Source organism: Procambarus clarkii, chromosome 4 (genome assembly GCF_040958095.1).
Source record: "Procambarus clarkii isolate CNS0578487 chromosome 4, FALCON_Pclarkii_2.0, whole genome shotgun sequence".
Classification (NCBI taxonomy): domain Eukaryota; kingdom Metazoa; phylum Arthropoda; class Malacostraca; order Decapoda; family Cambaridae; genus Procambarus; species Procambarus clarkii.
Genome location: NC_091153.1, coordinates 19,542,030 through 19,557,137, shown reverse-complemented (window position 1 = coordinate 19,557,137; position 15,108 = coordinate 19,542,030). Strand labels below are relative to the sequence as shown.

Here is a 15,108-nt window from a genome sequence, read left to right as displayed (position 1 = left end):
CCACCAGGCTACGAGGCCCCCTGTGTGTGTGTGTGTGTGTGTGTGTGTGTGTGTGTGTGTGTGTGTGTGTGTGTGTGTGTGTGTGTGTGTGTGTGTGTGTGTGTGTGTGTGTGTGTGTGTGTGTGTGTGTGTGTGAAAAAAATGCCAGTTATCTAGAAGTCGTCTTCTTGCTTGTATTAATTTATGAATTGTATGCAGCGACTTTAAAACATTAACGAAACGAAGACCTTTTTAAATATTATCAGGAAATAATTAAAATGCACAAGAAATTGAAAGATGATAATTTTTTCAGTTGTTTGGTGATCGGTTGTTCAACATTGGTCACGACGAAACTCTGCTCTTCACCAGCAGGCACCAGCAACAACCTGTTTTTGCCTATGAGATGAAGTACCTTCAACACGGCCAAAAATGTAAGAATTAAAATATCTGCTCATGAGAGTTAGGGAGTTAAGCTCAGAATTGCGGAAAGCCACTAAGGTAAATATGCTTTGTGCACATTTTAGTAAATTACTGCCATCAAAGCTGGTAGGAAATAATTATCAAATGAATTATTAATAATACATAAATTTACACCAGAGGTTAAATTTTAAATATAAAACAAATATTATATATATAAATATATTTAAGTAATAGAATAATGTATATAAATAATAATTTAAATATTCGTTTGTTCAAAATCGCTAATCTCTGAAAGTACTTCACCGATTGCTCTAAAATTTTCACACAACGTTCCATTCGCATTCGAGCGGGGTTTTATATACATACTATATAGATGTAACGTCTGTGACGGGACAAAAACATGCTTTAAAAAAAAAATGTGATTTTCGAGTGTTTTTCATGTGAGGGGAAATCTTTAAAATCTCTTTACCGATTGCTTTGAAATTTTGACACAACGATGCATTCAAAAAGGCGTGTGTTTTTATATACCTACTATATACATGCCTTATCTATGACAGGAAAAAATACTCTTTTATGATAAACAACGCCATCTGTTGGATATAAGAGCAACACATGCTGTAATCTCTGAAAGTTCTTCACCGATTGCCTTGAAATTTTGACACAACGTTCCATTCAAATACGCATGTGTTTAATATACCTACTATATAGATACCACCCGCGTGACAGGAAAAAACATGATGTTTTTGAAAAAACAACGCCATCTGTAGTATGTAATAGCAACACCACGCTATACTAAATATGTTACAATTCTTTTCAATGTTTCTGATTTCATTGGTAAATTGAATTTTCAGGGATTTCGATTTATTTTCATTTTGGTTTAATTATTTTTTGTGACATTGCGTTGGAATTGAGCTGTGTTGTGTACTATACCGTTCATTTCATAAGTATAAGAATAGATGCAACACCTGTGACAGGTAAAAATTTTTTAAGAAACAGTGCCATCTGTGGCACGAAAGTGCACACACAGATGGCAATGTTATGATGCTAAATATGTTACGATTCCCTTTCAATGTTTCCGATTGCATTGATAAATTGAATTTTCATAGATTTTGATTAATTTTCATTTTGATTTAATTATTTTGTGTGACATTGAATTGGAATTGAGCTGTGTTGTTAACCATGCCGTTCATTTCGGGAGTAAAAGTATAGATGCCACAACTGTGACAGGTAAAAACATGCTTTTTTTGAAAAACAGTGCCATCAGTTGCATTTAAGAGCAACACACACTATACTAAATATGTTATGATTCCATTACAATGTTTCCAAGTTCATTGATAAATAGAATTTTCATAGATTTCGATTTATTTTCATTTTGATTTAATTATTTTGTGTGACATTGCATTGGAATTGATCTGTGTTGTTTACCATACCATTCATTTCGTAAGTATAGTTTATTTTTCTATTTTCACTGTTATTCATTTCGTTTTTTTTTGTTAAACTGTTTTTCTTATATTTCAGTGATTGGAACATCAGATCATTTGATGTTTCCAATTTTCTGATGGGAACATCAGATTACTTGGGAATGCATTGGACGAGGTAGTGGGGGAATGGTAGGGAGGACGAGTGGACGGGAGTGGGGGATGGTGGGGAAGACGAGTAGACCGGGGGTGGGGTTAATGATGGTGAGGACGAGGGGACAGGGGAGTTGGGGATGGTGGGGACGAGGGGACAGGTGAGTGGGGCATGGTGGGGAGGACGAATGGATGGTGGATTGGGGAATGGTTAGGTGGACGAGGGGACGCTGGAGTGGGGGTTGATGGGGAGGACAAAGGGACAAGGGAATGGTGTGGAGGACGAGGGAATAAGGGAGTGAGGAATGGTGAGGAGGACAAGGGGACGGGGGAAAGGGGAAAGGTGGGGATGACTGGGAGACAGGGGAAGGTTCCTGTAGCTCAGCAACGCACATGCGTTGCTGAGCTACAGCAACACGTGGCCAGGTTCAGCTAGTGGAGAAATAAAGGACATCAAGAAAATAACCAGCCCCTCACACCCTCAGGTGATGCCACTGTCTACGAAACAGTAGCAAGGGGTAACTTGCTGTACACACACGGCAGTGACGGTCCTCATAGCAAAGGACGTTGAAAAGGCGTTCGACACAATATGGCACGACCGCCTGCGATACAAATTCTGTACTCTATTACAACTACCTGACAACATGCAGAAGGTACTATGCAGCTTTCTAACAAATAGAAAGACGCAAATAAAGTTCCTCAGGAAGCGGTCAGGATGCTTCAATCTAAATGCAGGAGTCCCTCAGGGCTCAGTTCTCTCACCGACCCTGTACATACTCTACATAAACGATATTCCTGACCCAACATGCTGGACATCTATGACCCTTTGCTATGCTGACGACGTAACCAACTGATCTCGGGATACTCGATAGACACCCTCACACGCAAAGCACAGGAAGAAATAGACAAAGTAACACTCTGGAACACGACTGGCGGATTAAAACAAACCTCAACAGGTCCAAAATCACATACTTCTTCTACAACAAACGACGAAACCGAGCCCTACTAAAACTCTACTCTCCATCACCCGACCCAACCCACATCCCGAAAGTCAATAACACCACAGTATTTGGACTTACATTATACTTCAACCTCCGCTTACATACGCACGTAGCATCCAAGAAAGCTATAGCCTTCAAAGCAGTATCAAAATGCTACCCCCCTCAGACATGCCTCCCAAGCCACCAAGATCTCTCTATATAAAACACTCATTCTCCCTCCCTAACATATGCACCCATCCCACTCTCACTTGCAGCACCAACAAATAGGAAAAAACTCTAGCGTATCCAGAACAGGGCCCTGAGATGGGTGTTGGATACCCACTGGCAGGACTTCACCACTAGTGAAGTCCTGTATGAGCGGGCGAACATTCCGTCTCCGAACATGGTCTGGGACACTATGGGGAAGAAACAGATCACAATAATTCTCACCTACCATGACAACTATAACACCTTCCTCAGAAACAACCGTAGTAGACCTAGAAATACGCACAACCTCTTTACCCTGATTGACGACCCACCTCCTGCTCCATCATTTACATGACTCCTCTCTCTCCTCCTATACCACTACTCAATCACTTAGCTCCAAACTACCCAGCCTCCTTAACTCTTCTCCCCCCTCTTTAGGGGGGGGGGGGGGGCTGGGAAACCTGTTAGCTCCCATTTACTTGTGACTCTGGGTGGGGCACAATGCTAATTAGCGAAATCCAAGACCACAACTGGTATGAGCCTCCAGGGCACACCCAGCTGAGGGCTGTTATCTCCGTGGGCGCGCTGAAAGACATAATGTTGTAACAAAATCCGATTCCTTGCCTCCATCGCTTAGTCTGGTCATAACGTTTTAATGCCATGCAGCTGGTTCTAGCCCTGACACTTTACCTCATCCTAAAAACCCTTCCTCTCACCCTAACTAATTCTTCCCCTATCCCCACTTCCCCGCTCAACTTACAGGGTATCTTGACCTATATTTAATTGAATGATTGCAGTATTGATAAATTTATATAAATTTATATATATGTCAGTTTCAATAAAGAAGCACTTTGATTAGTTTACTTATATATATTATCACTGACACTTCAACAACACATATAATATTATGGGACACCTGGATCCACCTTGACGAGCAGACGTTTAGGCGCCTTCTCCTCAAGTGAAGGACAATTTGACAAGTTGTCAAGCGTGACAACTTGATGCGAATTTGACCATTGGGTCACGATACTGGAGTTAGTCATTCCTCTTTAAGGAGCCCGGATTATCACCCAGCATCAATGGGAAGTAGCTAGACTTTTAATGTTTTCTGGTTTGATCTTCGGGAGAGTAAATGGTGTACTACTTCGGCTTGGACGAGAGGTCTGGGGAGTTGGCGACCATTGGTTGGCGCTTTCCGGATTAGAACTGAGTTTAGGGGGAGACACGATTCTGCCGGTTAGGCCACGACTTTGGTTACCCAGAGTTATCTCATAGTTTGAGGTGACTAAGGGTCGATAATCTCTTCCACCTGGTTTTCTGTGTGGTTGGGGGTCCGTTCTCCAGACGGTCCCTCTCTGGGGAACGCAAGGCATCTGCCTCGCAGCATCTTTATCCAGTCCCTGAGGGCTAATCCTGATGTTCCGGGTTCGATCCCTGGTAGAGGCGAAGACAAATGGGCTAAACGTTTATTCGTTTGCCTTGTTCGGGTTGAATGTAGACACAGTAGTCGCTTCTGTATATATTTATTGACCGAGAAAAAAGGTATATATCTGGCCAACCGAGGACCACCTACTCTGAGTCTGTGAGGAGAACTGAGGCTGCTGGGAGCAATGGCTGGTGCTCCTCTGTCTGGCATGACGTCAGAGGCCTACTTGCCTGTGATTGGTTATATTTCAACTGACATAGAATTTGAGTATAACACGTTTCTTTCACCCTGATGCCCCTGTTACCCAACAGTAAATAGGTACCTGGGAGTTAGACAGCTGCTACGGGCTGCTTCATGGGGGTGTGTAACAAAATGGAGGCCTGGTCGAGGACCGGGCCGCGGGGACGCTAAACCCCGAAATCATCTCAAGATAACCTCAAGATCTCAAGATAGCCCGTACTACTAAGGTTTCCCAACGTCAAGAAAACGGTCAAATTATAGTGTCCACTCCAAACCTATCTGAGGACCCAAAATAGGAAGCGGGACAGTGCGTCACTTTCGCGAGCCACTTCCATTTTCAAGCAGAACAATTTTTGACCTTATGTAACGCAAACGACCTATATGCGACGTTCTTTGTAAAGGACATGTTGGTTTATCTGCTGTATGTATACACGTATGTCATGGTGTCTAGGGCGCTTGCCTGGGAGTACCAAGTTAGCGGGTTCGAATCCTCCTTAGAGATCCTACTGATTTTCTCATGGATACATCTCATTAATGGAATTTCATTGTGCAAACAGATGATTCTTCGACAGCTTCAAAGTTTGTTCAAGCTAGGACGCTACCAGAATGAGGGTAAATGTTAATTTGTAGCATTTCCCGCTACTAAGCTCCTCTCACTGTCGACCGAGCACTCACTAGACAATTACCTTTTTATAAGAGAGAGAGAGAGAGAGAGAGAGAGAGAGAGAGAGAGAGAGAGAGAGAGAGAGAGAGAGAGAGAGAGAGAGAGAGAGAGAGAGAGAGAGAGAGACAGACAGACAGACAGACAGACAGACAAACAGAGGCAGACAATCAAACCGAGACAAACAAACAGAACGGGTCAAAGACAGAGAGAGACACTCAGACAGACACACATAGACAGAAAGACAGAGCGACAGTTATACAGAAAATAGACAGCGAGGGGCAAAGACAGAGATAGACAGTCAGACAGTAGACAAATGAATGGATGGACGGATAGAAATATGTATGGATAGATGAATTGGTGAATGGATAGAAAGATGTATGGATAGATTAATAGGTTGATGGATAGATGATAGATAGATCAATAGATTAAAAAATATGTATGTATGGATAGATCGATATATGGACAGGTAAAGGCATAGATAGATAAATAGGCAGATGAGTAGATGGATGGATAGATTAATGCATAGATAAATACACAGCAAGGTGGATGGGAACATGGATGGATAGATAGATGAATAAATGGATGGATAGATAAGGAAGGAAAGATAAGTAAGTGAATGGATAGGTACAAGGATAGAGGAATAGATTGATGGATAGAAAGATGAGTTGGTATATGGAGAGATGGAGGGATAGAGGGATCAATGGATATATATAGAGGGATAGATGGAGGGATAGTTTGATGGATAGGCGAGTAGAGAGATGGATAGAGGGGTGATGTATACCAGAGGGAAACCTCTGGTGTAGACACTCTTATGCTGCTACTTCCTCAAACTACACTCTGTCAGGCCACTCAACGAGGATCTACCCGGATTTGCATTAAATTGTGGAGAAGGAGTTTAATGTCAACAAGACATGAACTCAGTAACGTCCTGTTGTCTCGCGCTCACACCCTCAAATTGAGGGTGTGAGCGGATGACTTACTATTCTCTCACTTAACACGGGTAGCCTTCACTGAATTTCTCCTTATTTCCGAACTTATTTGGTCACAGGTAGAGGTTATTAGCTCCCTCTCTTTTTCAACTAGTGCCCTCACTCATAAGCGTAAACAATGAACAAATCCACTAGGGCCGTGATGAGGGTTCGAACCTATGCACGGGATGTTCCCAGATGCGCCTTAGTCAACTGTACCACAACATGGTGATACATCACATTATTGTGATTTCTGTGTGTATAAGAGTAAACAATGTCGTCTGACAAATATTTACTAAAAAAAAAAAAAGTAAACAATAAAGATTAAATAGTGCCTTGGACGGTGTCTCCAACTTGTAGCCCTTAGCTTGGTCGCAGGCTCCTCAACATTCAGCTACTCAGCAGATTAGGCTATCCCATCACATACATGCAAATATTGTATCTATATAATAAACTCTTTTCTCTATTATCATAAACTTTTTCTTGTTATAATCACTATTTGCCCGGAACATACTTAACTCCATGAAACAATGCATAAACAATTATTTGAGAATATGGTACAATGTCAATCACTGCTAACTGCTTCAACAATAATTATTCTTCATGGAGTTTATGTGTGTCAAATTGTGCCTCACTAGGAAACCATTCTCTTCTTCATGAATCTTATTTTGCCTAGGTCATATAATCATCAAATCTAGGCTTTCCCGTGTAAATCGATAAAAGCCAGTATTATTTCTCACCTCCATTAAATGCTTCATGTATAATGATGCAATGAACTTCTCATAAACAAACCGATATCCAAATACTCCTGTGAATCGTAGGACTCTGGAATAAATCCTCTTTACAATCGATTATACCTCTTTCCAATTGATCTACCTTCATGCAACCTGTTACAAACCGTACTTTATTGCTCGTGACACGTAACAGCGACAAGTATATTTTAATCTAGGGACATTGAACGGCGCTGTAATCTAAAAGTGTGTCACCAGTATAAACCCATGGTTCGTACATGCAAGAATTAGAATTAATCACCCCCAAGGAATAAGTAATTCCACATATAAAACTATAACTTGTATATTCTAATAATATTTCAGTTAATTATCAGTATTATATATATCAATCAACAGATGGGCACTATCACATGTAAATCAAAATAAAATTATGTCTCCACAGACAAATATACTACAACAGAACAAAATATATATATATAACAGCCACTTAACTCCTAGATGTACATCCTCCGTGGGTCTACCAGATACTGACTAATATTCTTACAACACATCGAATGACAATTTCTATTAATATTAATTTTACTTAAATGGAGCCATATAATGGGAATAAGGTAATCATTAATTAACTAAATTAAGAATGATCAGATTTACATGAATAAACAGAGGTAATGTAGTTTAATATAATACAGTTATATATTTATAAAAATAAAGAGGAAATTGCTGGCAACTGCCCAACATAGCAGGAAGGTAATGTGTCTCACGGTGTTTCCAACTAGATGATCAGTACAAAATATAACTTTCTCACGGTAAGGCAAACTAGCTGATCATTACAAAAAAAAAAAATAACGGTTTCCCACGGTGTGGTCAACCAGATGATCATTACCAAAATATAACATATAAGCACATACAAGTAATGATATAATATATAAGCATATACAAGTAATGATATACAAGCACATACAAGTAATGATGCATGGAAAAAGTAAATTATTTACTATTTATATACGTATCCAATAGGGGGTACGTAACACAGCCCAGCTGTAGAACCGTTAATAACTTGATCCTAAAATGATTTTGATCCCATACAGCTACCATACACGAGCCTGTAAGTTTACCATAACAAAACAATATTGCATGAACATTTAGAAAGTATTTACAATAAAACTAACAGTTCATGCCACCCTGCTGGCTCTCACTGCTCACCGCGAAGGGCACTCTCCCTGCCAGGCGAGTCCACACCTAAAATCTCCTCCTGTAGTCTAGGTAGTTGATGGTCATTCTCTTAGGTGACCACCAACTACCGATGAGCGAGCATGTGTCGATCTCGTCTCCATCATGCTATTTCATCTTAATTCTCTAATATCGCTTCATAATCACTATATGCTTGACTAATTCGTATATCTAAACATCAGTATATGTTTAGATATATGGGTATTTAATATCGCTGAGCAAGTATCAATCAAAGGGATTTCCAGAAAAATTACCTGAGCGACGACTCTTGCTTCCATAGTCAAGATGGCGCCTGGAGTTTACCTCTCCCTGGTCAACCACTAATTCTTAATTCGACCATCACTGTCGACTTCTTATCCTGACTTAGGTGTGGGGGGTCAATACACAGGTACGAGCTTTGCTCGTCTGTCAACAGGTCCTCACCTGGGGCAACCAGACCTCTTAGGTCTACCACAGTGGACTACCAGGGTACAATCACCCTCCCTTGGCTTCAGACCGTTCCCATGGGCCCACTAGTTGAGATGAACGCCACAATCGCTCTCTTCTTGCCTACAGCACTGATCCAAGTCGCAGCTCCCTGCAGTTTTCTTCACCACAACGCAAGAAATGTACTCTCTTCTGAGTGGTGGCGAATTGTGTGTGTCTTCCTTGCCCCCACACTGACAAGTGACGTCTGCACACATCACTTATCAGTTACTCACCCACTTGTCACTCCACACTGTTGTCATCTTTTCCTGCTACAACAAAGTTGTTCAGCGATGCCTTTTCTGTATCGTCGAACGGTGGTTTACGGTGCAAACTATAATAAACTTTTATCTTGATCCTCTGTAGGACCAAGTGAGGAATAACTCGTGTTGGGGTATAGCCTGAGTCATGAGGCTATATGGGTTTCACATCATGTGTTACCATACAACCTCAGGTGTAGGTTTATGTGTTACAACCTTTGGTGTAGCTTTATGTGTTACCATACTTCTCGTGTATCTTTATGTATTACTGTGTTATCATACTTCTTGTGTATCTTTAAATAGAAACATAAGTGTTTCTGCTTACATTACACATCCATTACACAGAAGTCATTACACATCTTGGTTCACATATATGTCAATCCGTTCAAGGGCATATATGTCCATCCGTCGTGCATGTCATGGAGATGACCTTGGAACAAGCAGGAACACTTGACAACACTGGCAACTCCATCTTAGGGGTCAATTCTTATACCTGTGCGGTTACTGTTTTGGGGGGTCAGGTGTTTTGTATTAATTTTCCAGTTAGAGATTGTGAATGCTGTTCGCTAAAACAAGGCGGACATGATCGCATGAGGTGATAAAACATCCAGTGCTATGAAGAAATATATTTACCAATAACACATGCCACTAGGACTCAGTGCTTGCACTGAATGTTGCAGTGATAAAACACATCACTGTTGCAAGATGACGAGGCATCAACTGAGGCGTTTTCCATGTCCTTCACGCCTTCCAAGTCTTCCACCATTCAACAGGCAGACAAAAATCAACTTTTATTAACATATGTTGGCTGCTATAATGATATTTCCATAACTTTCAGCCACTTCTCATTGAACCATAAACAGATGCTCTTTAGCTCGGGTATTGGTTTTGTTGTGAGGAATTATTAGCATTGCCACTTTTATCTCCCCTCAGTAAGTCAGAGGCCGGTATTATTATTTGGTAATTTCTTTTGCAAGATTTTACACAGTCTGTGGGGAACTCTGACTCGTGGGATTTTATTTAATTAGTTAATTTAATGAGTTCTAATTTAAATTTAATTATTATTTTATTTCTTAAGATTGCTTAGCGGACTTTATGTTTTATTGAGTGGACTGTATGGAATTAATTTCTCTCACAAGTCATATCTGTACACAAGTATGGGAGGGTTATATATTTATAGTAGCCTATCAATCGAGAATTATCGGTTGACAGGAAAATTTTTACTATGTGTTAGTTCATTTCCTCTAGTTAGTTCTAACCTCTAACTGAGGTTAGATTGAGTACTCAAGCGCCTTATCTGACTTGAAGGCCTCAATACGAGTACAACTGTGGGACATGTGAACAATCGGCCAGGTATGTGCCTTGTGGCTTATGGCGTCTGTTCCCACGTGATGCAACAGTTTGATGTCACTTGGTTTCCCTGATGACCACAGAAGATCTGCCGGAAGACTGTAATATAACTACTGCAAATATACTTCCTATCACAGATATAACACGTTCAGAATTATGGGTTATTAAATGACTGTGAGAGACTCACCCTACTTCTGTGGATCTCCCACCTCATGACCGGTGGTCTGGTATAATATTAAAAGGCCTGTTGATAAAATATTGAATATTTATGAACAACCGGATTCGAGTTACTCTCGTTATTTGAGGTAGCGACAGCTGAAGAACATTGAAATTGCTTAAGTCAAGAGTATCAACGTAGCCGCCTAGAGTGCTTGCCTTACGAGAGAATTCAAGTCACACAATGGCGCCTCCCTCCTGCCGGCTCAGTGACGTCACTGGAAACCGGTTCAATTTTCGGCCCATTTATGGACATAGGAGAACAGTTATTTATTGTTCATAATGCTGGAATAGAGATTTTTGGCGATTGTTGATAGTTTATTAATATAACTAGTAGTACTCGACCACGCGTTGCTGTGGCTCAGCAACGCATGTCCGTTGCTAAGTCACAGCAACCTTCTCTGTCCCCCAGTACTCCCCACCATTTCCCCCTCACCCGTCTCATCGGCCTCATAATCATTCCCCGTGTCCTCCCCACCATTCCCCACTCAACCATCCCCTCTTCCTTCCCACCATGCCCCACTCCCCTGTTCCTTTGTCCTCTTCACCATTCTCCATTCCCCCATCCCCGCGTCCCCCACTATCCCAAACTCCCACGTCCCCTCGTCCTTCCCCAACCATTACCCCCTCCCTTATTCCCTTGTCCTCCCCACCATCTCTCACTTCCGTCCCCTCGTCATCCCCACAATCCCCCACTCCCTCGTTTGATGCCTTCCCAAATAGTCTGATGTTCCCATTAGAAAATTGGAAACATCAAGTGATCTGATGTTCCCATCACTGAAATATAAGAAAAACAGTTAAAAAAATTAAATAAAAATATGAAAAAAATTTAAAAAAAATTATACTTAAATAAATTAAATTAAATAAAAAATTAATTTCGTGAGTATAAAAACTATACTCACGAAATTAACAGTATGGTAAACAACAGAGCTCAATTCCAACGCAATTCACACAAAATAATTAAATCAAAATGAAAATAAATCAAAATGAAAATATATAAAAATCTATGAAAATTCAATTTATCAATGCAATCCGAAACACTGAAATGAAATTGTAACATATATAATATAGCATGTGTAGCTATTACATATATAGCATATAGCTCTTACATGCAACAGATGGCGCTGTTTTTCAAGAAAAGCATAGTTTTACCTGTCACAGGTGTGGTATCTAAACTTATACTTACGAAATGAACGGTATGGTAAACAACACAGCTCAATTCATCACAATGTCAAACAAAATAATTCAATAAAAAATAAAATAAATCGAAATCTATGAAAATAAAATTTATCAATGCAATCGGAATCATTGAAATTGAATTCGTGACGTATTTAGTATTGCGTGCATGTTGCAATTTTCTGCAACAGATGGCGTTATTTTTCAAAACTGCATTTTTTTACCTGTCACAAGGGTGTCATCTATATAGTAGGTATATAAAACGACGCGCCTATTCGAATGAAATGTTTTGTCAAAATTTCAAAGCAATCGGTAAAGAACTTTCGGAGATTAGCAGTTATGCACAAACGATCATTTCCATTTTTATTTATATAGATTTATGGTGACGTGACAATAATATCTCAGGTTTAAGGGAAAGTCCCACTGTAATCTCGTTTGCTCTGAACGAGTTGTTAAAATGATTTGAGTTAGTATTGGTTAATGAATTAGTACAAGAACAGCAGCGCAGTTATCTGCATAGTGTAGCTAACATTATTAAAGGATGTCAGTTTTTTCCCGACACTGTCCTTAAAAGAGTTATAACGGCCGTCGTGAAGGTACAACTTTCACACTTGAGGATATGTGGTAGTGACCTGCAGCTTTCACACTTGAGGATATGTGGTAGTGACCTGCAGCTTTCACTCTTGAGGACATGTGGTAGTGACCTGCAGCTTTCACTCTTGAGGATATGTGGTAGTGACCTGCAGCTTTCACTCTTGAGGATATGTGGTAGTGACCTGCAGCTTTCACACTTGAGGATATGTGGTAGTGACCTGCAGCTTTCACACTTGAGGATATGTGGTAGTGACCTGCAGCTTTCACTCTTGAGGATATGTGGTAGTGACCTGCAGCTTTCACTCTTGAGGATATGTGGTAGTGACCTGCAGCTTTCACTCTTGAGGATATGTGGTAGTGACCTGCAGCTTTCACTCTTGAGGATATGTGGTAGTGACCTGCAGCTTTCAACGACGTTTGTTGTGACGAGAATGTCAAACTTTTTTTTTTTTTATTTGAGTCACTATTGTGTTTAATTTATTGGCATCAATTGATTACAATAATATCACTGTCAAGTTTGTCAACATCCAGATAAAATTTAGATTTAGACTTTGATTTAGACCTTATCTTTCAAGTCTTTCTTGTTTTCTGATACATGAATTTTTCCTCCCTTCTATACAGCTAAACAGGTCTTCTTCCTCCCATTTCTATCCATAAAGCTTAGAATTTGTTGGATTAAAGCCAAGCAGTATTTGTTTAGGCCACCTCCAGAGGGGTCAAGTTCGTAGCAGGCAACACAGTCCCCCCTCAGTTCTGACTCACGATAAATTTTGAGTCATCAGCAAACACTGATCTGAAGGATTCAATATTATGTCAACTCGTTGACATAATAGAAATAGGATGAGCACTATTACCAACCCACGTAATATTCCACTCTTTACTTCTCCCCATTCTGATAGTTATCCTTTCATTTGAAACTCATGGTCCTTCCCAATAGTGCTAAAGTAGATGAAGACATTCCTAATACATAGAGCCAGCCTTCATCAATAGCTTCAGTCGCAACCTCTTTCCTGATAAAGGATCAAATCCTTTCTAACGAACTAGGATAATGCATGTTACCCATATGTTATTTGTCATATTTTTGTATAATGGGTTATACAGGACTGACACTGTACTGAGCAACAATATTTTTGTTGTACCGATGATTGTGACGCTTTAGTAACCCATAGCCATACTAATGGAGAGACATGAGACACTAAACTTACTCTGTTTCATACAGATGTGCTTCACTCTCAAGAGTTGCAGTACCTCTTTAAGCGACCTGGATGGGATCCACGACCTGGAAAGAGCGACAAAGATGATTTTAGCCAACTCATGGTTAAGCTCTGGACAAATTTTGCCACCAAAGGGTAAGCGTCTCCCATGTATCATCGTCGATATTAACTATTTTAGTATCATTTTGGTGATTAAAAGTTTAAGGAAAAACTATTTATATGTCAAGATTTTGCTCCTTTACTCATGTCAGCACATTCATTTACTTAAGGATTTAATTTCAATATATATATATATATATATATATATATATATATATATATATATATATATATATATATATATATATGTATATATATATATATATATATATATACATATATGCGAACAAGCCTGAATGGTCCCCAGGACAATATGCAACTGAAAACTCACACCCCAGAAGTGACTCGAACCCATACTCCCAGGAGCAACGCAACTGGTATGTACAAGACGCCTTAATCCACTTGACCATCACGACCGGACATAATGAGGTGATAGCCGAGGCTATTTGAACCACCCCACCGCCGGCACTCGGATAGTAATCTTGGGCATAGCATTTTACCAAATCACCTCATTCTTTGGGGCACACGTGAGGAACACAAATGCGAACAAGCCTGAATGGTCCCCAGGACAATATGCAACTGAAAACTCACACCCCAGAAGTGACTCGAACCCATACTCCCAGGAGCAACGCAACTGGTATGTACAAGACGCCTTAATCCACTTGACCATCACGACCGGACATAATGAGGTGATAGCCGAGACTATTTGAACCACCCCACCGCCGGCACTCGGATAGTAATCTTGGGCATAGCATTCCTCACGTGTGCCTCAAAGAATGAGGTGATTTGGTAAAATGCTATGCCCAAGATTACTATCCGAGTGCCAGCGGTGGGGTGGTTCAAATAGCCTTGGCTATCACCTCATTATGTCCGGTCGTGATGGTCAAGTGGATTAAGGCGTCTTGTACATACCAGTTGCGTTGCTCCCGGGAGTATGGGTTCGAGTCACTTCTGGGGTGTGAGATTTCAGTTGCATATTGTCCTGGGGACCATTCAGGCTTGTTCGCATTTGTGTTCCTCACGTGTGCCTCAAAGAATGAGGTGATTTGGTAAAATGCTATGCCCAAGATTACTATCCGAGTGCCAGCGGTGGGGTGGTTCAAATAGCCTTAGCTATCACCTCATTATGTCCGGTCGTGATGGTCAAGTGGATTAAGGCGTCTTGTACATACCAGTTGCGTTGCTCCCGGGAGTATGGGTTCGAGTCACTTCTGGGGTGTGAGATTTCAGTTGCATATTGTCCTGGGGACCATTCAGGCTTGTTCGCATTTGTGTTCCTCACGTGTGCCCCAAAGAATGAGGTGATTTGGTAAAATGC

The 15,108-nt window shown here is 40.6% G+C and overlaps 1 protein-coding gene across 2 annotated transcripts in view; it reads left to right on the top strand.

The window, feature by feature from the left end:
- Positions 1 to 15,108, top strand: part of LOC123751063 (pyrethroid hydrolase Ces2a) — a 343,394-nt gene that overhangs the window by 266,702 nt on the left and 61,584 nt on the right. For both annotated transcript variants that reach the window (XM_069333166.1, XM_069333161.1), the window contains exons 9-10: positions 293 to 410; positions 13,697 to 13,826. In XM_069333166.1, the coding sequence (XP_069189267.1) occupies positions 293 to 410; positions 13,697 to 13,826 (248 nt within the window). The remainder of the gene's footprint in view (positions 1 to 292; positions 411 to 13,696; positions 13,827 to 15,108) is intronic.